The sequence below is a fragment of the Gorilla gorilla genome, chromosome 4 (genome assembly GCF_029281585.2).
Source record: "Gorilla gorilla gorilla isolate KB3781 chromosome 4, NHGRI_mGorGor1-v2.1_pri, whole genome shotgun sequence".
Taxonomy (NCBI): Eukaryota; Metazoa; Chordata; class Mammalia; order Primates; family Hominidae; genus Gorilla; species Gorilla gorilla.
The window spans coordinates 83,734,175-83,757,125 of record NC_073228.2 but is presented as its reverse complement, the minus strand read 5'-3'; the positions used below and the strand labels follow the sequence as shown (position 1 = coordinate 83,757,125).

Below are 22,951 nucleotides of genomic sequence, written 5' to 3'. Positions count from 1 at the left end.
GGTGACCTGGTTTTCTTTTTATTCTTTTTTGACACAGAGTCTTGCTCTGTTGTCCAGGCTGGTGTGCAGTGGCACAATCTCAGCTCACTGCAACTTCCGCCTCCCAGGTTCAAGCGATTCTCCTGCGTCAGCCTCCCAAGTAGCTGAGATTACAGGTGCCCACCACCATATCCAGCTAATATTTGTATTTTTAGTAGAGATGGGGTTTTGCCATGTTAGCCAGGCTGGTCTTGAACTCCTGACCTCAAGTGATCCATGCACCTCGGCCTCCCAAAGTGCTGGGATTACAGGTGTGAGCCACCGCGCCCGGCCCTGGTTCCCATTTTTAAAAGGTCACTTCAGTTGCTATAAGGAGAAATGGATTATGAGTGTGGGGCAAGAATGAAGCAGGGAGACCAGTTTGGAGGTGGCTGCAGTTGCCCAGGGGAGCAGTGATAGTGGCTTGGACCACGCAGAAAGACAAATTTTGGAGGAAGAGCTGATGCTAGGTTTTGGGAGTGAGGGAGAGAGATTCCTAGGGCTACTTCGGTGGTGGTTGGGTCCCCAAGCTCCAAGGCTGAGTCCAGACCAGGGCCCCGTTGGTGGTGAGGTCTGATTTTAGCAGTGCGTGCCCACCTCCTTGTCTCCACCTGCTGGCTGGTGCTTGGAGCACCTTTAGGGGAACTTTAGCCATCAGAGTCCTGGGGTCAGGAGGCTGGGAGAAGGTCCTGGGAGGTGGGAAAGTCCCCCAACTGCTGGGTGGATGGGTGGGTGGGACTGTGTTCCCAGGGACATCTGCTGGGCTGAGCCTCTCCCTGGGGGCTGTCCACATCAGCTTTCTCCCCTGCCATGGGTCAACTCAGGCCCATTTATGGGCCACACGGCTGCTGGAAGGCATGTGGTGGAGAAGGGGAGGAGATAGCTGTCAGTGTACTTGGGGAAGAATCCCCCATCCATGGCAGCTTCTATGGGTGGCAAGTCCCCAGCATCCAAGGGCTGCCTCTGAGTGTCACCCACCCCCACCTGAGACCTTAGTGGCTAGAAGGGGGAGGGGTGGGGGTGGAGCCTGATGCGCAGCAGGGTGTGTCCAGATGGTCAGTCTCTGGTGGCTAGCCTGTCCTGACAGGGGAGAGTTAAGCTCCCACTCTCCACCGTGCCGGCTGGCCAGGTGGGCTGAGGGTGACCGAGAGACCAGAACCTGCTTGCTGGAGCTTAGTGCTCAGAGCTGGGGAGGGAGGTTCCGCCGCTCCTCTGCTGTCAGCGCCGGCAGCCCCTCCCGGCTTCACTTCCTCCCGCAGCCCCTGCTACTGAGAAGCTCCGGGATCCCAGCAGCCGCCACGCCCTGGCCTCAGCCTGCGGGGTAAGTCGGTGGGCAATGCTGGGGACGTTGGAGGGGGCCGGGTCTCCAAGCCTGACAGTGAATGATGGGGTGGGGAAGGCCTAGTGGGCTCCTGGCTTCTACAGCCTGGAGCCAGGGTCTGTGTGGGGCTCCGGCACCCTCTCCCTGGACCTCCACACCCCTTCCTCTGCTGCCAGGGTGGGTGAGGGTCCCAGGAGGTGGGGTGGGGGCTGGACAGACAACTGTTGCTGCTGGGGCTTGGGAGTCTTGGGCTGGAGGAATGGGCCAGGGTTTGGTTGGGGACACAGATGGGCTAAACGGTATGAAACAGAAAGAGCACCCTTCTGCCCCAGTGTGTGTAGAAAGGGTGGTGGGTCACATCTGCAAACTGAGGCAGCCAGGCAGCTCCCCACCTCCCATGTTTCCATGGGAAAATACCCCACCCGGGTCCCCAGGGCCTGGTCCCAGCCTACCCTCTCCACTTCCCTCTGCTGGCGCCGCTCCTCTCTGCTCTCTGCCCCCTGCCCCCTTCTCCACCCTTCTGTCTCCTTACCACTCTTTGACTCCTTCTTCTTTCTGATCCTGCTCACTGGGGCCATGAGGGTTCCCCAACCCTGACCGAGGCGCCACCCTTGCCAAGTGATGGAGGCTGTGGTTTCAGTTTTCCTGTGAGGGTGAGATTGTGCTGTTTGCTGAGCTTCCTAGGCCAGCCTAGGGCCTGAGGCAGCGTGGTGGAGAGAGCCTGGGCCACAGGCTAGGGGCCTCCCTCCCTTCGTGAAGCCCCCAGAGGCCCTGAGGCACACAAAGGTGGTATTCGATGGCTTCAGAGCTGAATCAGACTGAAAATATAGACAGACCCTGAAAGGCTTTGAAAACGGAAGAGGAACGTCATGGTAGACGCGTGGTGTCAGATCCGGCTCTGCCAACAACTGGAGACCTTGGGAAAGCCACTCCCCCTTTCTAAGCCTTAGTAGTCTTGGCAGCAAAATGAAGGGTTTGATAGTCTAGTGGTTTTCCCAGTTATTTCTTCTTAGAGCTCCCCTTCTTTGGCGAGGGGTTGAGTGACTGGCCCCATCCCAGTCATCGCACTTTTATCTGTTGGAATATTGGCTGCCAGGCAAGACGTTGTGTAAAGAAAGGGTTGTGCTGTTAATGCAAATGGTAACAGGGGTTGTGACCCCTCAGATTCCAGGAAGTCCCAGAGGAAAAGTCGGGGACAGTCATGGCTCTTCCTGGGGGACAACATCAAAAGGGTGGCCCTATTGGTTCCCTGTTCCTCACCCCACAGGCCTCCCTCCCTCTCCTCACCCCTGCTGCTCATCCCTCCTGGCCCACTTCCCCTGCACTGGGGCTGGGCTCCCACACAGTGGGTGGACCTACTTGCACTTGGCATTTTTGCCATTAGAAGTAATGAGAAGTAATGGCAAAAACCGCAATTACTTTTTTTTTTTTTTTTTTTTTTTGAGACAGAGTCTTGCTCTGTTGCCCAGGCTGGAGTGCAGTGGTGCCATCTTAGCTCCCGGGTTTAAGCAATTCTCCTGCCTCAGCCTCCCTAGTAGCTGGGATTACAGGCACAAGCCACCATGCCCAGCTAATTTTTGTATTTTTTTTAGTGGAGATGGGGTTTCACCATGTTGGTCAGGCTGGTCTCTAACAGCTGACCAGCCCGCCTCAGCCTCCCAAAGTGCTGGGATTACACCCAGCCACCACGCCCAGCCTTTTGCACTAACCTAATACCTCCTTTTGCAGGCTCCAGTCAGGCCAACACCGACGCGCAGCTGGGAGGAAGACAGGACCCTTGACATCTCCATCTGCACAGAGGTCCTGGCTGGACCGAGCAGCCTCCTCCTCCTAGGATGACCTCACCCTCCAGCTCTCCAGTTTTCAGGTTGGAGACATTAGATGGAGGCCAAGAAGATGGCTCTGAGGCGGACAGAGGAAAGCTGGATTTTGGGAGCGGGCTGCCTCCCATGGAGTCACAATTCCAGGGCGAGGACCGGAAATTCGCCCCTCAGATAAGAGTCAACCTCAACTACCGAAAGGGAACAGGTGCCAGGTGAGGCAGCAAGTGGGGGCAGGGCAAAGGGGGCCCCCTGCCCAGCTTTGCACCCGGAGTGAGACTCATTGACCAGCCCAGCACCAGTGCCCCTTCCCATAGCCTGTGGCGTCCTCAGTCTGCCCCTGGTGGCTCCTGGGCCCGACAGCCTGCCTCTGCTCTGCCATCTGGCATTGCTCTTTCCAGAGGCTTCCCCATTCTTGGCCTTCTGCCTTCTGAGGTCATGTTCTTCATGAGATACATTCTTGAGCTCTAAGTCCTCAACTGACCCTCAAATCCCCCTGTTCATGCCAACTCCCACCCCTGTCATGGTCCCTGTTGGGGAAGGCAGCAGGATCCACACTCCATCCAGTGAGAATCAAGGACATCTGGAAATGTCCCAGGCTCTCCTCAGTTCTGCAAGGCTGAGCCTGTCACTCAGGGGACGTGAACTGTGGGATTGGGGATGACAGGCTTCTGCTTGGAGTCATCTGCACTTTGATTTTCCTGTGGTCTTTCCACCAATTCAGACTGTGTGAGCCCCACATTCCTGAGAGTCCCACTTCCAGTCCTGCTGCATTTGGCACCCCCTACTTCCCTGCCCGGGGGCGGGGCCTGCCCAGTGAGGCTGGAGAATCCTCATGGGCCAGGCTAGACTCTGCCACAGAAGCCCCTTCTTCCCTTCTCATGCTTGAGGTACAGCCACCAGCTTTGGCCTCGCAGGCTACAGCCGCTTCCTATTTGTGCTGGAGGACAGTGGTCAGATTCAGCACCAGGGTAGGGGAGGATGCGTGAGGAGATTCTGGGAGCTGTGGAGCCTGCCCGACACAGGCAGGACGGGCCCTTGATGCTTTCAGTACCTCAATCTGTGCCCTCAATGGGCTTCCCTACCCCAGGACCATGATGCCACCCTGGTGACAGAAAGTTCTTTGTCGAGCCGGACAAAGACTTCTGCCAGCCGGACTGTCCACAGGGCTTCTGTCAGCAGCAGATAGAGCCCTCATGGTCATGTGTGGCTTCCTGGTGCTGACGAAGGAGGGCTGGCTGTAATTACAGTCATAGCTGTTGGCTTAAAAAGTCTACCCTTGAAATCCCCACCTGATTCAAGGAGGCAGAGGTTGCAGTGAGCAGAGATTGTGCCACCATACTCCAGCCTGGGTGTCAGTGTGACTCTGTCTCCAAAAAAAAAAAAAAAAGTGACTGACCCCAACAATCACCTTGTCACCAACCTTTACTTGGTTGACCCATTCCACAAGAGACATTAAGCTGGGACCTGAGGGTCTACAAATCATCAAATAGCACCCCCTGTTCTTTGTCTTCGCATATCTGCTGGTGGTGGTACCAGAAGCCCCAGAGGCAAGTTGGCCCCTGTGATTAGTAACACAGCCCAGGAGGGAATGACTCATGCCCTTCCCACTTCCAGTCACCAGACGCTGCTAGATTCTAGATTCTGACAAGCTACCAGATCCCTTCCGGGGTCTGTGGGAGAGATTTCTCATTAGGTGTGCCTTCTCGGTGGTGTCTGATATGTTTCAACATTGGGCCCAGCGTTGGGCCCAGCGTTGGGCCCAGGTAATGCTCTGTTTCTGGGAAATTTCTTGCTGCCGAGCCTAGAATCTCTCTGGGGATTCAGAGTCAGGGTCTAAAGTTAAACAGCCCTGCTGAGATTCCCAGTTTGGCGCTGTGTGACTTTGGCAAGTTACATGACCTCCTTGTTTATCTAATGGAGAAATGAGTGGTTTCCGACCAGCAGGGCTGAAGTGAAGATGAAAGGCACAGAATATTCTGTAGTTAATAGATGGTTTCTAAGAGGAGAAGGGAGATTTTCTGCATACTTTCTTTGAAGGCAGTGATGCATGCAGCCACTGTGAGTCTGCGGGGACCTCCCACAGCCCTATCCAGATCCAGCCCCAAGCTCAAGAGCCACCACAAGTGGTGTGTGCTGAAGGGCACCCAGTGGGATATCGAGGCTGTTGAGAGATGGTACATCAAGGCACCTGGCACATGACAAGCACCTGATGCTGAAAAGTGTCTGTGATGACTGGCGTCATGGGGATGAAGCAGCTTAGTGCCTGGACAGGCCCCTTTTCCTCCTCCCGGGGTCCCCTAGGATGGCTCTAGGAGGATAGAGGCCCTCAGAAGGGCTCTCACTGGGCTCCTGGGCCTGAGGGGTGTGCAGTGTGTACAGGACTCCCTGAAAGGGCTCCCTGGGATGGAGGGCTTTTGGGGGGGCCTGTGGTTCTTCTCCAGCATGAGTCACAAACCACATCCTCCACAGTCAGCCGGATCCAAACCGATTTGACCGAGATCGGCTCTTCAATGCGGTCTCCCGGGGTGTCCCCGAGGATCTGGCTGGACTTCCAGAGTACCTGAGCAAGACCAGCAAGTACCTCACCGACTTGGAATACACAGGTAGACCCTGCCCTGTGGATCCAAGGCTAGGCATCCTGTGAGCTGATAGTTAGGTGGGCTGGGTGGGCTTGATCCCTGGTCAGGAGCTGACCAGGATCAGCTCCTCAGGATCAGAACAGGAGTGAGTGTTCTCAGCAGCTCTCCCACTGGAATGATGGCTGGGGGGCCCTGTGGACAGAGTTAATCAAGGATGGCCTCCTGTCAGTCTTGGCTGTGCCTCCCACTTCCACCCACCCCTCAGGCCTCCTGGCTACCTCTGTCACCCCTAGCCCATTGCAGTGGCTGAATGGAAACCCAAAGCAATCTTTTTTTATTTTTTTTAATAACAGTGTTGTTGAGATATAATATATAATGCACATACCATATACTTAACCCATCTCAAAGCACTCTTTGCCCAAAATCTAAATATCTGTATTGTTTGGGCTGATCAGAAAAATAACATGAGTACTCTAGAAGATTCAAACAGTAAGGAAACATATAGAGCCAAGGGTAAACACAGTCTCTCATCCTGGGCTCCAATTAATTGTTTGAGAATGCATCTGTTCAGACTTTCTTTCTTTCTTCTCTTTTATTTTTGGAGAGATGGGGTTTTGCCATGTTGCCCAGGCTGGCCTCAAACTCCTGGGCTCCAGTGATCCTTCCACCTTGGCCCCCCAAAGTGCTGGGATTACAGGTGTGAGCCACCTCGCAGGGCCTATCCAGACTTTCTTAATACATCAGTATATATTTACATAAATGGGGTCTTGACACATATACTAATTTGTAACATGCTTTTCCTCCACTTAATACATCTTGTAGCACTTTCCATTTCAGTACATGTCTAACTTAGTCACTTTGACAACTGCAGAGTGAGTTTTCCCTTGTGTCCTTATCATCATTTAGTTAACCAATTCCTTACTTATCGATGGCCATTTTAGGTTGTTCGTAGTTTTTGGCTTCAACTAGCTGTGTGCCAGGCCCTCTGTGTGCTATCCACTTTGTTTATATTATTCCCTTTTTTTTTTTTTTTCTGGAGACGGAGTCTTGCTCTGTTGCCCAGCCTGGAGTACAGTGGTGCAATCTCAGTTCACTGCAAAACTCCGCCTCCCGGGCTCATGCCATTCTCCTGCCTCAGCCTCAGCCTCCCGAGCAGCTGGGATTACAGGTGCCAGCCACCACACCTGGCTAATTTTTTGTATTTTTTTAGTAGAGACAGGGTTTCACCGTTTTAGCCAGGATGGTCTCAATCTCCTGACTTCGTGATCCGCCCGCCTTGACCTCCCCAAAATGCTGGGATTACAGGCGTGAGCCACCGTGCCTGGCTTTTTTTTTTTTTCCAAGACGGAGTCTGGCTCTGTCACCCAGGCTGGAGTGCAGTGGCGTGATCTCAGCTCACTGCAACCTCTGCCTCCCGGGTTCAAGCAATTCTCCTGCCTCAGCCTCCCGAGTAGCTGAGATTACAGGCGCCCAGCACTGCGCCTGGCTAATTTTTGTATTTTTAGTAAAGACGGGATTTCACCATGTTGGTCAGGCTGGTCTGGAACTCGACCTCGTGATCTGCCCGCCTTGGCCTCCCAAAGTGTTGGGATTACAGGCGTGAGCCACTGCGCCTGGCCTTATATTATTCCCTTTGAACCTTACGATAATCCTGGAACATTCCCATTTTACAGTAATGAAAACTGAGATTAAGAGAGGCCACGTGACTTGCCAGAGGAGACAGAGACATTAAGTGGTGGAGTCATGTACATACTGCTCTGAATGTTCTGGTGTAGACAGCATTTCACGAATGATGACTTATGTCTTAGAAATTTAGTTTCTAAGCCGGGCACAGTGGCTCACGCCTGTAATCCCAGCACTTTGGGAGGCCGAGGTGGGCAGATCACGAGGTCAGGAGATCGAGACCATCCTGGCTAACACGGAAAAACCCGTCTCTGCTAAAAACAAAAAACAAAACAAAACAACAAAAAAAATTAGCCGGGTGTGGCGGTGTGCGCCTGTGGTCCCAGCTGCTGGGGAGGCTGAGGCAGGAAAACGGCGTGAACCCGGGAGGCAGAGCTTGCAGTGAGCCAAGATCGCGCCACTGCACTCCAGCCTGGGTGACAGAGCAAGACTCTGTCTCAAAAAAAAGAAAAGAAAAGAAAAAGAAAAAAAAGGAAATTTAGTTTCTAGGGCAGAAATTGTAGTCATGCCTGTTGGTATTTCTTATCTGTTACTTGGAGCCTTAATAGCCTATAACATGGTTGTGCTCCCACCAGTTGTGTGTAGCATCTCTTTTAATCCTCCCAAGGGGTACTTTGAGCTGGGCTTATAAGAGCTATCGGGCAGCCCAGCCACTCCAGGTCTCAGCACCACTGTGCCCCTTCCCCTCCCTTCTTCCCACAGAGGGCTCCACAGGTAAGACGTGCCTGATGAAGGCTGTGCTGAATCTTAAGGACGGGGTCAACGCCTGCATTCTGCCACTGCTGCAGATCGACCGGGACTCTGGCAATCCTCAGCCCCTGGTAAATGCCCAGTGTACAGATGACTATTACCGAGGCCACAGCGCTCTGCACATCGCCATTGAGAAGAGGAGTCTGCAGTGTGTGAAGCTCCTGGTGGAGAATGGGGCCAATGTGCATGCCCGGGCCTGCGGCCGCTTCTTCCAGAAGGGCCAAGGGACTTGCTTTTATTTCGGTGAGTGAGCCTTTCTTGGATAAATCGAGGCAAAGAGAGGGTAAGGCCTTGTTCAAGGTCACATGGTTAGTGTATGACAGAGATGGCAGTTAAACCTAGGTTTTTCTGACCCCGACGCCCTGCTTCTAACCACTAGGCTGCCTGCAAAAGCAGTTTGTCTTTTGTCCAGGCCAACCTCAAACTCCTGGGTTCTAACAATCCTCCTGCCTGAGCTTCTCGAGCTGGGGCTACAAGTGTGTGCCACCACATCCAGCACTAATTTGTCATAAGAGATGTTTCATCCTCGTCTGGCCAGAAGATGGGCATGCACCCAGACCCAGACCCAGGGAAAGAAATAGGGGCTGCTAGCACTGGCATGTGACTTGACCAGGCAGAGCCTGAATAAAGAGGCAGCGTGCCTGGGCTCTGGCAAAGAAGACAGCAAAAGGCAGCAGGTTGGCTGGCCCCTGTTCTGCTCCCTTCAGTGGTAAAGAAGCCTGACCTGTTTCAAGGAGGGCTGGCCTTTTGTCCAAGGAGCATGAGGAGTAGGCAGATGGAAAGCAGGAGGCCTGGGGCCCAAGCTGCTCTCTTGGCCTGCAGGTGAGCTACCCCTCTCTTTGGCCGCTTGCACCAAGCAGTGGGATGTGGTAAGCTACCTCCTGGAGAACCCACACCAGCCCGCCAGCCTGCAGGCCACTGACTCCCAGGGCAACACAGTCCTGCATGCCCTAGTGATGATCTCGGACAACTCAGCTGAGAACATTGCACTGGTGACCAGCATGTATGATGGGCTCCTCCAAGCTGGGGCCCGCCTCTGCCCTACCGTGCAGCTTGAGGACATCCGCAACCTGCAGGATCTCACGCCTCTGAAGCTGGCCGCCAAGGAGGGCAAGATCGAGGTGAGCGGCTGTCCCCTTCCCACTTCCCCTCTCCAGGAAGCAGTAGGTCTCACCCCAAAATTTCTGCAGAAAGAACCCAGGGGGTGGTGAAGAGCAGTGGCTTCTCTGCTTTTCAATGGAACACTCCTGTTAGTAAGAAAATTTTCAGTATGTACCTGTGATATGTTTGTGTTTATTTATAAATTGCATATGAACTACTGAATATATTACATTATAAAACATTGAGATTTTTTTTTTTTTTTTGAGACGGTGTTTCGCTCTTGTTGCCCAGGCTGGAGTGCAATGGTGCGACCTCGGCTCACCGCAACCTCTGCTTCCCAGGTTCAAGTGATTCTCCTGCCTCAGCCTCCCAAGTAGCTGGGATTACAGGCATGTGCCACCACACCCAGCTAATTTTGTTTTTTTTTTTTTTGAGACGGACTCTCGCTCTGTCACCCAGGCTGGAGTGCAGTGACATGATCTCGGCTCACTGCAACCTCTGCCTCCCAGGTTCAAGCAATTCTCCTGCCTCAGCCCCCTGAGTAGCTGGGATTACAGGCACCCACCACCATGCCTGGCTAATTTTTTTTTTGTATTTTCAGTAAAGAGGGGTTTCACCATGTCGGTCAGGCTGGTCTTGAACTCCTGACCTCGTGATCCACCCGCTTCGGCCTCCCAAAGTGCTGGGATTACAGGCACGCGCCACTGCACCCAGCTAATTTTTTGTATTTTTAGTAGAGATGGGGTTTCACCATGTTGGCCAGGCTGGTCTTGAACTCCTGACCTCAGGTGATCTGCCCACCTCCGCCTCCCAAAGTGCTGGGATTACAGGTGTGAGCCATGGCACCCGGCCAAACATTGGGAATTTTTAAAAGTCATTTGTGTTTCTTTATTAAGAGATAGCCTTTTTGTATCTTTTGCCTATTTTGCTATTGTTTCTGCATATTTATTGATAACTTTATAATGAATTTAGTATTTTGTCTACCATAGCACTTGTAAAATTTCTCCTAGTTCATCATTTGTCTTTTGAATTTTATGTTTTTTTTGCTATACAGGATTTAAAAATTTTTATAATCTGCAAGTGTGACTATCTTTTCCTTTAAGGTTCCTTGGTTTTGGTATTGTCTAATTCCTGCTACAAGATTTTATATATATAATACATATTATATGTACATAATATATGTTATAACTATTATACATTATATTATACATTATAATTATATATAGTATATATATAATCTTCATGCCCATATTTTCTTCCAAACTTTTGCAGCTGCATTTTTTTTTTTTTTTTTTTGAGATGGAGTTTCGCTCTTGTTGCCCAGGCTGGAGTACAATGGCGTGATCTCGGCTAACTGCAACCTCCGCCTCCGGAGTTCAAGCGATTCTCTTGCCTCAGCCTCCCAAGTAGCTGGGATTACAGGCATGTGCCACCACGCCCGGCTAATTTTGTATTTTTAGTAGAGACGGGGTTTCTCCGTGTTGGTCAGGCTGGTCTCAAACTCCCGACCTCAGGTAATCCACCTGCCTCAGCCTCCCAAAGTGCTGAGATTACAGGCATGAGCCAAAACGCCCAGCCTGCAGCTGCATTTTTAATGCCTAGAGCTTTGACTAGCGGGAAGTTATTCTGGTAGGAAGAGTAAACATGAGGCAGCCCCCACTTTGTTCCAGATAGCTTACCAATGGCCTGTTCCAAATAGCTTTTGCCAATAGCTCACCAGGGCTGGCCTCATGGGCTTACAGCGGAGATTTTTGAAAGATTAAGGAAACGATAAACATAAATAGAAGTTTTAACCCTTTTTCGCTGCCCTCCCAAGTTTTTTGGAGTGCTCCCTGGGGTGTGTGAACCTCACTTTCTTGTCTAGAGGCACTGCTGTGTGGCCTATGAAAGCAGGGCCCTGATCTGTTCCTCCTTTCCCATTCCTTACGCGTGAAACCAGACTGCTGCCTAACCTGTTTGGATTAGGGACCACTTTCTAGTCTGTTGAAAATTCTAGATTCTGACCGCGAAAGTGCACACACAGATACAGCTAGTAGACTCTGATCTCAGGGGCCTCAAGGACCCCAGGGCTAGGGATCTCTCTGCCATTTGAGGAGTTCAAGGAAGGCCACAGGGCAGGGGAGGGGAAGGAAGAGCCAGGCTGGCTGGCAGGCTGGGGCAGATGTGGCTGGGTGCGTGTGTGTGTTTAAGAGTTTAGACAAACAAGGACCTGCGTGTATGGGGGTACGTGCACGTGTCAGCTGCAGTTCTGCAGACCGTGGGCAGCTGCAGAGTCCTGGGTGTTTCCCAGCCTTGGCCCAGGATCAGTGCCAGGAAGGGACCGTGAATGCAAGCTCATATGGCCACCCTGCAGATTTTCAGGCACATCCTGCAGCGGGAGTTTTCAGGACTGAGCCACCTTTCCCGAAAGTTCACCGAGTGGTGCTATGGGCCTGTCCGGGTGTCGCTGTATGACCTGGCTTCTGTGGACAGCTGTGAGGAGAACTCGGTGCTGGAGATCATTGCCTTTCATTGCAAGAGCCCGGTGAGCCCACAGGAGCATGGGTGCACGCAGAGGACCCAGCAGAGTTTCCAGCAAGGTCCACAAATCGGGGCTGCCTGCTGGACCATATCTGCCCCATTCCTGTGCCAGTGGGGGTGTGGCTGCATGTCCCAGCAGGCACGACCCTGACCATGGCCACCGGGCCCATACTCAATCCATACTCTAGTCCCATCCAAGACGGGGATCATGCCAAGGGCCTCGTGGCAACCATCCAGGTCCTCTCTGTTAACCAGCATCTCATTTGGAGGGCAAGCCCCTTAGTCACACTGTAGCTGGGAGGGTTGGCGTGAGGTCCTTTGGGGCTCCTGGGGTGTGGAAGCCTGCTCCCTGTCCTCTCTCCTCATTTCCTGGGCCCTTGCTTTGATCTTGACATGGAGTGGGCAGCCTATTTGCACTTGTTGAGTGTACCCATGGCTCTCCCCTCCCCACCCCAGCACCGACACCGAATGGTTGTTTTGGAGCCCCTGAACAAACTGCTGCAGGCGAAATGGGATCTGCTCATCCCCAAGTTCTTCTTAAACTTCCTGTGTAATCTGATCTACATGTTCATCTTCACCGCTGTTGCCTACCATCAGCCTACCCTGAAGAAGGCAAGGGCAGGAGGTTTGGGGGGGCACATCTTGGGGGAGGCCTGCTTGAAACAACCCTGGGGGAAGATGGGGCAGTAATAGTGCTGAGGCATGGGCTGCTGGAGTGACATGCCCAAGCTTATGGGAGCCAGCACTGCAGTACTAACGGTGATACAGTGAAGATTTGCTGAGTGCTCACTGTATGTGAAAAAGGATTCTAGGTGATGGACATGTGTTGACTAATTAATGTCCCCCAAAACCCTTGAGATGGTGAATTATAATCACCCCCAGTTTATAGTAGAGGGAAGGGAGGCACAGAGAGGTTAAGTAACTTGTCCAGGGTCACACAGAATGGAAGTGGTGTGGAGAGGGAATCTGAATCCAGGCAGTCTGGCTTCAGACCCTACACTGAAATGCTACACAATGTGCCTCTCAGGATCCAGGGGTCCTTCCCTGGAGCCCACGTTCCCCTGCCGTTCTGAGGAGCCTCTCCACAGCTCAGGCTCAGAGTAGGCCCTCAGCTTCAGCTCTAAAGGGTGAGCTGTTCGAGAGAGGACCCAAGGCCCTAGGTCTCATCTGAGTGTGTCTTCAGCAGGCCGCCCCTCACCTGAAAGCGGAGGTTGGAAACTCCATGCTGCTGACGGGCCACATCCTTATCCTGCTAGGGGGGATCTACCTCCTCGTGGGCCAGGTGAGTGCCCCTCCCCTTCTCCTACCAAGAAGCAAACCTAGAATTCTGCTTCAGGGGGCTTAGAGAAAGTTAGCTGCATCCCCTCACTGACAATACCCAGTCCCACCCAGAGCAACCAGCCTCACTGAAGCTGAGGGCCAGAGGTTCTGGCCTTGCCTTCTGAGTCCCCGGGAACCCCTCTGCTGTGCTTTTGGGGTTCCTTGGGGTAGCAGATAGCTTCTCTGATTCCTTGGCAGTACAGACTCTGCTCCCTCAGGAATGGAGCTGGAAGCCCCTGCCCCTAGCCAGGCCCCTCGGCTGGGAAGTTCCCCTCTTGGGGAGCACAGAGACCAGAGGTAGGTGGGGTTCAGGCTATTTCCCCCAGTAGGGCCTCTTCAGTGGGAAATGCTGTAAGCCTGCAGGACACAGGCTGGACACCAAGATATTGGGACCTCCGCAGAGTGGGCAGAACTTGGGCACCAAACCCAGGTTGGCTGGGGTATGGGTGCTCCCTGTGAGGCCAGGGAGAAGGGAAGGGAAAGGTGCTCTTCCCCTTCCTGCATGCAGTGCACAGGCTCTTCACCTGCACCCCCCGGCCTTGCCTAGGTGGCTGCTCTTTCTGGAAAGAAAGTCCCAAGCTATCTCAGCTATCAGAAGTATTCATGAGTCCCCCAAAACCAAAGCTGCTGACTTAGCTCTAGCCTGGGTGGCAGGCTCCCGCTCAGCCAGGCCAGCAGGGGGCATGCGGGAGAGCAGGTTTCACAGCCCTCTGTCCTCCCTTCCTCCGCAGCTGTGGTACTTCTGGCGGCGCCACGTGTTCATCTGGATCTCGTTCATAGACAGCTACTTTGAAATCCTCTTGTACGTGGGTTCTCACTCCTCCTTCTCTCAACTGTCTCTGAGGTCTGGAAGGGGCAGTTGTGGCAGAAGGCACCAGGTTGGCTTTAGAGGCGAGGACACGGGGCCCAGGAAGTCGGGACCTGTGTACAGGCCAGTCCCAGGAGTCTGGGCTGCCGTCCAGCCTGGGGCCCCTTGTGCTCCCATCACTGTAGATGGTGATAGTGACATTTACTAGGCCTTGGCACATACCTGTTTCACTTAGTCCTTGAAAACACTCTATGAGTCAGGCATCATTATTATTATGCCCATTTTACAGTGGGAGGGAACTGAGGCCCACAGAGGTTAAATGTCTTGCCTAAGATGGAGGTCAGGACCTTGGTCAGCATAGGCCAGTGGGGGCTCAGGGAGCCAAGTGGCCCGCAAGCCCACCTGGATTCTGCTCCCACACAGCCTGTTCCAGGCCCTGCTCACAGTGGTGTCCCAGGTGCTGTGTTTCCTGGCCATCGAGTGGTACCTGCCCCTGCTTGTGTCTGCGCTGGTGCTGGGCTGGCTGAACCTGCTTTACTATACACGTGGCTTCCAGCACACAGGCATCTACAGTGTCATGATCCAGAAGGTGAGAGAAGGGGGTGGCCCACCGGGACTCTTTTGGCCTCATCAGGCAAGAAGAGCCTTCCTCCACAGCTATCCTAGGCAGAGGAGGGCATGTGTACATCTGCCTGTGCGCCAGCACTCAGATGCTTGCTGGATGGAAGCTTAAGTACAGGCGTGCACATACCTCTCTCAGGGCTCTGCATGCACACGCAAACAAACGTACATATGTGTGTTTGCAGGTGTCCACACGGGAGCATGTGCATCCTTCCACAAGCAAGGAGCAAAGAATATGTGCATAAGCTCATCTGCATGTCTGTGTCCTGGGATGTGTGGGCGCGGGCATGTAACTGCGTTCATTTATGTATTCAGCGCATGTTTAGGGAGTGCCTACTGTGGGCCGGGCCCTGTTCTAGGTGTTGGGAATATAGCAGAGAACAGAACAAGTCCTTGCTCCCCTGAAGCTGATGTTCTGGTGGGAGGAAATGAAAACCTTAAGAAAACAACTGAGAACATTCCACACTGCTAAATTCTATGAAGGAAAAAAAGCACAGGACAATGTGATGGAGAATGGCTGGGACCAAGTACCCTTTAGATGGGATGGTCTGGGAAGCCTCTCTAAAGAGGGGATGTTTAAGTTGAGACCTGAAAGAATGATTCAGCCACAGCAGGGTGAAGAGGAGATATTCTCAGCAGAGGGCACAGCAGTGGCTGCCACGAGCCAGAAGGAGCTTGGGGTGCTTGGGACAGGGTGAGGAGGCTAGGTGGCTGGGGAGATGGCAGGAGGGTGGAGGTGAGGAGGTTGGGAGGAAGGGAAGGGCCAGGGGCCCCTTCCATGGGGAGGGATTTGGAGGTCCCCAGAGGCTTTTTTTTTTTAATTGTAGTAAAGTACACCTAACATGGAACTTTTTTTTTTTCTTTGAGACGGAGTCTCACTCTTGTTACCTAGGCTAGAGTGCGATGGCACCATCTCAGCTCACTGCAAACCCCTACTCCTGGGTTCAAGCGATTCTCCTGCCTCAGCCTTCCATATGGCTGGGGTTGCAGGCACCCACCACCATGCCCGGCTAATTTTTCTATTTTTAGTAGAGACAGGTTTTCACCACATTGGCCAGGCTGGTCTCAAACTCCTGACCTCAGGTGATCCGCCTGCCTTGGCCTCCCAAAGTGCTGGGATTACAGGCATGAGCTACTGCGCCTGGCCCATTTTAACCTTTTTTTTTTAAAGTATACAGCTAAGTGTCATTAAGTACATTCACACTGTTGTATAACCATCACCACCATCCAACTCCAGAACCTTCTTGTCATCCCAAACTGAAACTCAACACCCATTAAGCAACTCCCCATTCCCTTCCCCCAGTCCCTGGAAGCCACCATTCTAATTTCTGTTTCTACGAATTTGATGACCATAGCTACGTCGTAGAAGTGGAATCATACAGTATTTGTCCTTTAATGTCTGGCTTATTTTACTCAGTATAATGTCCTCAAGGATCAGCCATGTTGTAGCATGTGTCAGAAATGCCTTCCTTTTTTTTTTTTTTTTTGAGATGGAGTCTTGCTCTGTTGCCCAGGCTGGAGTGCAGTGATGCAATCTTGGCTCACTGCAACCTCCGCCACCCAGGTTCAAGCGATTCTCCTGCCTCAGCCTCCCGAGTAGCTGGGACTACAGGCATGTGTCACCACATCCGGCAAATTTTTTTATTTTTAGTAGAGACGGAGTTTTGCCACATTGGCCAGGATGGTCTTGAACTCCTGACCTCAGGTGATCCACCCACCTTGGCTTCCCAAAGTGCTGGGATTGCAGGCTGAGCCATCGCGCCCAGCCAATTCCTTCCTTTGTAAGGCTGAATAATATCCCATTGTGTAGATACACCACATTTTGTGCGTCCATTCATCTGTCGATCCAGTCACCTGTTGCTTCCACCTTTTGACCATTGTGAATAATGCTGCTATGAACAAGGGTGTAAAAGTATCTGTTAGAGTCCCTGCTTTCAATTCTTTTGGGCATATACATACCCAGAAGTGGAATTGCTGGGTCATACAGTAGTTCTATATTTTATTTTGTGACCCTGGAAGGTTTTTTTTTTTTTTTTTTGAGATGGGACTCATTCAGTCACCCAGGCTGGAGTGCGGTGACACGATCATAGCTCATTGCCGCCTTGACATTCTGGGCTCAAGCAATCCTCCTGTCTCAGCCTCCTGAGTAGCTGGCACTGTAGGCTTGTGCCACCATGCCCAGCTACTGGAAAGTTTTAAGCAGGAAAACAATGTGATCTGAGACATATACATATATATATATATATATATTTTTTTTTTTTTTTTTTGAGACAAAGTCTCACTCTGTAGCCCAGGCTGGAGTGCAGTGGTGTGATCTCGGCTCACCACAACCTCTGCCTCCTGGGTTCAAGTGATTCTCCTGCCTCAGCCTCCTGAGTAGCTGGGATTACAAGCACAGGCGCACCACTGCACCTGGCTAATTTTTTGTATTTTTAGTAGAAACGCGGTTTCACCATGTTGGCCAGGCTGGTCTTGAACTCCCAACCTCAGGTAATCTGCCCGCCTCAGCCTCCCAAAGTGCTAGGATTATAGGCATGAGCCACCGCACCCAGCCAGATCTGAGATATATTTTTAAAAGACTCCTCTGCTCGGTGTGGCTCCACAGGCCCACATATGCACATGTATGTGTGCGTATGTGCAGTGTACACGGGAACCATGCTGCTGTGGGTGAGGCAGGGTTCTGGGGTCGTGACTGGTGGCCCAGCTACCCACCCTGGCCCCTGGGAACATGTGTTCCAGGTCATCCTGCGGGACCTGCTGCGCTTCCTTCTGATCTACTTAGTCTTCCTTTTCGGCTTCGCTGTAGGTAAAGGCTCCCTCCGGCCCCCTCCCCCTTCCCCACGTTCCTTGTCCACCCTGTACACTCCCAAGGCTGCCCACCGGTCTCCTGGGCTAAGGACCCCTCTCCCTTCATCCTATAGCCCTGGTGAGCCTGAGCCAGGAGGCTTGGCGCCCCGAAGCTCCTACAGGCCCCAATGCCACAGAGTCAGTGCAGCCCATGGAGGGACAGGAGGACGAGGGCAACGGGGTCCAGTACAGGGGTATCCTGGAAGCCTCCTTGGAGCTCTTCAAATTCACCATCGGCATGGGCGAGCTGGCCTTCCAGGAGCAGCTGCACTTCCGCGGCATGGTGCTGCTGCTGCTGCTGGCCTACGTGCTGCTCACCTACATCCTGCTGCTCAACATGCTCATCGCCCTCATGAGCGAGACCGTCAACAGTGTCGCCACTGACAGCTGGAGCATCTGGAAGCTGCAGGTGCCACCAGAGAGGCTCCCTGCCCCCACCCCACCCCACACTCAGGCGGTGGGGAGTGCTCCGGACCCTGCGGAGCTGGGCCTTCCCTAGCCAGGAGATGCCGGGTTGGGCAGCTCTACCTTGTCAGTCTTCCCCTTCCTTTTCTTTTTTTTTTTTTCTGGAGACAAGGTTTTGCTCTGTCACCCAGGCTGGAGTGCAGTGGCACGATCACAGCTCAATGCAGCCTTGGCCTCCTGAGCTCAAGTGATCCTCCTTCCTCAGCCTCCTGAGTAGCTGGGGTTACAGGCACCTGCCACCACACTTGGCTAATATTTTTATTTTTTGTAGAGAAGAAGGTCTCACTATGTTGCCCCGGCCTCAGGTGATCCTCCCACCTTTGCCTCCCAAAGTGCTGAGATTACTCCCACCTCCTTTAAGCTCATAGATGTACTTAGGACAGTGCCCAGCACCAAGTAGGTGCTCAATGTGCTACCAGCTACTCTTATCATCACTGCTGTCCAGTGTTTCTTTTTTTTTTTTTGAGTCAAGAGTTTTGCTCTTGTTGCCCAGGCTGGAGTGCAATGGTGCAATCTTGGCTCACTGCCACCTTTGTCTCCTGGGTTCAAGCCATTCTCCTGCCTCAGCCTCCCAAGTAGCTAGGATTACAGGCATGTGCCACCACGCCCCACTAATTTTTTGTATTTAGTAGAGATAAGGTTTCACCATGTTGGTCAAGCTGGTCTTGAACTCCTGACCTCAGGTGATACACCTGCCTCGGCCTCCCAAAGTGCTGGCATTACAGGCATGAGCCACCATGCCCCACCCTGCTGCCAATTCATTGTTGATCTTGGGGAAGCCCCTTATCTCCTCTGAGCCTGGGTGCCCTCCTCTGCAAGGTTCTGTGCCCCACCTGACTCACTGGTGTGCCTCTGGGCAGGCACATGTGTGGGGTGAGCAAATGAAGTTCTGTTCCTGGTGGTGTGGCAATCTGGAGCCTGGAACGATGTAAGAGCAAGTAGCTGTCCAGTACTCATAAGGTACAGACTTCCCATCAGCTGTCTGAGGCACTTTGTCCTCAGTCTACAAATGGGGAAACTGAGATGCAGAGAGGCTGAGGGCCCAACCCCATACAGGTAATCGGATGTTGGAGTCAGATTCAAATCCGCGTGTTCAGTTGACTTTGCGTTATACTGTGAAGTACTGCGGGGCACTTCCCTGCTCCGCTTGCCTTGTGTGCCTTTGCCCCCAGGCAGGGTCCCAGGACGTTCTGTCTGATGCATCCTTTGTCCCCAGAAAGCCATCTCTGTCCTGGAGATGGAGAATGGCTATTGGTGGTGCAGGAAGAAGCAGCGGGCAGGCGTGATGCTGACCGTTGGCACTAAGCCAGATGGCAGCCCCGATGAGCGCTGGTGCTTCAGGTGAGTGAGTGGCGGGAGGGTCTCCTGGGGGCCTTGCTGTCCAGCAATCCCTGGGGCCCCCCTGCAGTGCAGGGCACAGCTGCCAGGAGCCAGGTCTGGTGGGAAGGGCAGGCCCAAAGAGCACCAGGGACTGAGCCTGAGCAGGTGAGGTCAGGGGTCTGGATCTCACAAGCCATGGCTGCCACATGACTGGCCATCTGCCTGTCCCAGTGGCTTAAACTGAAGCTCCCCTCCTGGTGATCTCAGACTCCTCCTTGTAGCCTGAAATGTGGTACAGTAAGGAGGCAAGAAGTCAGAGGGACCCTTGGGTTCCTAGCACTCTAGCATTGCCCTGGCTGCTCTGTGTCCCCCCACCCCCAATTCTGCCAGCCTGATCTCTGAGCTACAACCCCTTCCATGGAGAACATGCCCTTCTGTGTCCAGGAAAGGCTGGGACACTGGGAGAGGGAACCTAGTGACAAACACACAGCTAAAAACAGACACTGTCGGCCGGGTGCGGTGGCTCACGCCTGTAATCCCAGCACTCTGGGAGGCCGAGGCGGGCAAATCACGAGGTCAGGAGATCGAGACCATCCTGGCTAACACAGTGAAACCCCATCTCTACTAAAAATACAAAAAAGTAGCCGGGCGTGGTGGCGGGCGCCTGTAGTCCCAGCTACTCAGGAGGCTGACGCAGGAGAATGGCATGAACCTGGGAGGCGGAGCTTGCAGTGAGCCGAGATCGCACCACTGCACTCCAGCCTGGGCGACAGAGCGAGACTCCATCTCAAAAAAAAAAAAAAAAAAAAGAAAACAACAGCAACAAAAAAAACAGACACTGTCGTGAGGCAGCAGATGAGCAGAGAGACGGAGTCTTAGGCATGAGGAGCAGCCATGATAGGCCCCAGAACCCGGAAGCACAGACACACCTGATCTGAATTCCTCTTCTCTGGTTGTTCTGGGCAACCCAGGCTGCTGTGAACAGCCAGAAGCGATGGATGCTGATTCCTGCAAGTGAGCACCTGCCTCACAGGACAGGGCTCCAAGTGGGTGGCCCAGAACCCTGCAGAGAAAAAGCCTGTCCTCCTCAGGGCCTCTGTGTCCACCAGAGCATCTCTGCATAGTTTGGGGGGCCACGCCCCTCTCTGGGGTGGGAGGGGAGGCGGTCAAAGCAGGCAAACCTCAGAGCTGCTCTGTTGCCCTCAGGGTGGAGGAGGTGAACTGGGCTTCATGGGAGCAGACGCTGCCTACGCTGTGTGAGGACCCGTCAGGGGCAGGTGTCCCTCGTGAGTAGCCTGGTGACTAGAGCCTCTGCCCTGGGGTGTGTGTCTCTGCTGCTTGGCCACAAAGCCTTGGAGAGTCTGGGGTGGGACCCAGAGACCTCCTCATAGTCCCTTTGCAGATCCCCACATGCCAGCTCCTCTTACAGGGATTGCCTCCTTCAAACAGTGGTTCCGTCCTTTCCTTTCCACCCACACCTTGCTTTCAGGCAGGAACCAGGGGAAACCTCTGAGGCTGTTAGCGCTTCCACCAGCCCAGCCTCCGACTGCCCTCTCTCCGATGCCAGTCAGTCACACCCTTTGCCCATTCAATTGGTTATCGAGGGTCTGTCCCCAGCCAGGCCTGGGCTGAGCCTGGGGACTCAGCAGGGGAATAAGTTAGGAAGGGCTGTGTCACAGCGCAGCCTACGACAGAGACAGCATCTCCCTGGACCCTCAGGGGAACTGCCCTGCATAGGCCCTTAGTCCCTTCACACCCCAAGTCCCCCACCTCTGAGAAACCACTTCCCATGCTTCCTCCATGTCCGTGGCCTGCGTCCTCTCCGTTCCAGTGTAGTGATGGCCCCTCCTGTCCCCACCCTGCTGCCTCCACCAAGACTGGTTCCTTCCTCCCACCCTCAGAGGCCTGTTCTGAGGATTAGCGGTCCCCACCGCATACCCTTTCTTTCTAGAACCTTCAATAGCTCCCACCTTCCACTGGTTCACCTCCTCTCCTTTCTCCATCTCTTTCCTGACAAATTTCACTTGCTTGTGCCTGTTGCCCCCAACAATAGCCTCCTGAGTCTCCCATGGCCCCTGTTGTAGGGAGGCTCCTCTGGCCTCTTCTGCCCCACAGCCTGCTGGTTTCCCAGGCTCCTGGGCCGTGACCACGGCCTCACATACAGATAGGTTTCCCTTCCCCTTCTCTTTGCATCTCCCTCTCTTCACTACAATGCCAGGAAAGTCACCTCTGAAAGTCACCTTGTCCCTCCCTCATCTTGCCCCAAGCACTCCACACCCCACTGCCTGCTGGGGCCTCCAATGTGACATTCCCAACAGGAACAGCCTTGGGGCTGCCCCAGCAGGTCACATGTATGTCACCCCACCCCCTCCTCACCCAGGTGGAAGGCCTTGAGAGTCTCAGCCTATTCCCCCCGCTATACCAGCTCTCCCACCTGGAGCTGAGTGTCCTTGACCTCTCAGGCGGCCACTCATCCCTCTGCCCTGCCCTGCCTCTTACTTCTGCTTCTGCACCACTGCAGGGGGGCCCAGCCTGCACTCTTACCCATTGCAGTCCTGCTAATGTGGACAAAAACCACATGCAGCCCACACTACACAATGCCTCCCACTACCTGGAAGGCCGCACTGCTCAGAATGGAGGTCAGGGCCCAAAGCTGTCTAACTCACTCCCCACACCTCCATCCACATGTCTGCAGTACTCCTTGTTCTTTGCTTTCCTTGGTTCATCTCTGGATTCGTCTCTGTCGGAAGTGCTCTTCCTCCCCTCTGGATGTCCAAATCTGCCACCGCCCCTGCAGGACAGGTCCCCTCTCTCCTCTGAGCTCCCCCAGCATGTGTCAGGTGTTCTGATCTCTGACACACAAGTCTGTCACCTCCAGGCACTTTAAGCTCCTGGGGGTGGCAGGGGCAGGGGGAAGCCCCTGATATGGCAGGGGATTGGGAAATGCTTGTGGAGTGAGGGAAGCAGGGAGAAGGATTGCTGGCCTCCAGGATCGCTGAGGCTGTCCCCACGGCATGACGTGTTTTCATGACTATGGCCCTGTTTCCCTGGTGCCTGCTTCCTGGGGACACACTCAAGGGTTAAGCTACAGTGCTTGCCATCTGTTTACAGGAACTCTCGAGAACCCTGTCCTGGCTTCCCCACCCAAGAAGGATGAGGATGGTGCCTCTGAGGAAAACTATGTGCCCGTCCAGCTCCTCCAGTCCAACTGATGGCCCAGATGCAGCAGGAGGCCAGAGGACAGAGCAGAGGATCTTTCCAACCACATCTGCTGGCTCTGGGGTCCCAGTGAATTCTGGTGGCAAATATATATTTTCACTAACTAACTCTTCTGGAAACATTATTTGGGCAGAGTTGCTGGGACCCTTAGAGCTGGCAATGTCTGCATGTCTCTGTGTGCACAGGTCTGTGTATGGGACTAGGTTGCTCCTGCCCTTGCCTGGGCACAGAGACCCTCAGTTGCTGTGTCCCCACCCTCACCCCCACATCCCCAAGTCTGGGGACTGTCCTCTTCCTGGGTACAGGCAGCTGGCTGAGGCGCTGTGCCCATTGTTGTGGCAGATATATGGTGATGGACATGGGCAAACAGCCACCTCTCCTCTCTCTCCACCACGACACCCTTTGCTTTCCACACCCACCCTGCTTTTGGGCAGGTACCTGGGAAAACCCATTAAAGCCACCTCTCTTGCTTTCTCTTCCTACTGAGCTTCTTGCTCAATTCCCACCCCTCCCAAGCCATTCTCTGCAGGGCAGCCAGAGGGCCTTCCTAAGACAT

At 53.6% G+C, this 22,951-nt stretch overlaps 1 protein-coding gene across 3 annotated transcripts; it reads left to right on the top strand.

Moving 5' to 3' along the window:
- Nucleotides 1-852: 852 nt before the first annotated feature.
- TRPV2 (transient receptor potential cation channel subfamily V member 2) lies at nt 853-22,502 on the top strand. 3 transcript variants are annotated; one of them, XM_031011450.3, is made up of 15 exons: nt 853-1,339; nt 3,068-3,374; nt 5,632-5,765; nt 8,127-8,417; nt 8,997-9,295; nt 11,629-11,799; nt 12,252-12,407; nt 12,982-13,077; nt 13,847-13,917; nt 14,347-14,512; nt 17,284-17,350; nt 17,466-17,800; nt 19,073-19,197; nt 20,383-20,462; nt 22,288-22,502. In XM_031011450.3, the coding sequence occupies exons 2-15, from the start codon at nt 3,175-3,177 to the stop codon at nt 22,386-22,388; spliced, it is 2,292 nt and encodes a 763-aa protein (XP_030867310.2). In that variant the 5' UTR covers nt 853-1,339; nt 3,068-3,174; the 3' UTR covers nt 22,389-22,502. The 3 variants fall into 3 exon arrangements, with proteins under 3 accessions (XP_030867310.2, XP_030867309.2, XP_063562710.1); XM_031011449.3 differs by having other exon boundaries at nt 1,043-1,339; nt 12,979-13,077; XM_063706640.1 differs by having other exon boundaries at nt 1,056-1,339; nt 12,979-13,077; nt 20,383-20,474; nt 22,288-22,373.
- The last annotated feature ends 449 nt before the right edge of the window (nt 22,503-22,951 follow it).

Excerpts from the sequence above, each read along its gene's own strand:
- TRPV2 (XM_031011449.3), top strand. The coding sequence starts at position 3,175 with ATGACCTCACCCTCCAGCTCTCCAGTTTTCAGGTTGGAGACATTAGAT. Across the intron at positions 5,766-8,126 it reads CACCGACTTGGAATACACAG|AGGGCTCCACAGGTAAGACG; the intron begins GTAGACCCTGCC and ends TTCTTCCCACAG. Across the intron at positions 17,801-19,072 it reads GGAGCATCTGGAAGCTGCAG|AAAGCCATCTCTGTCCTGGA; the intron begins GTGCCACCAGAG and ends CTTTGTCCCCAG.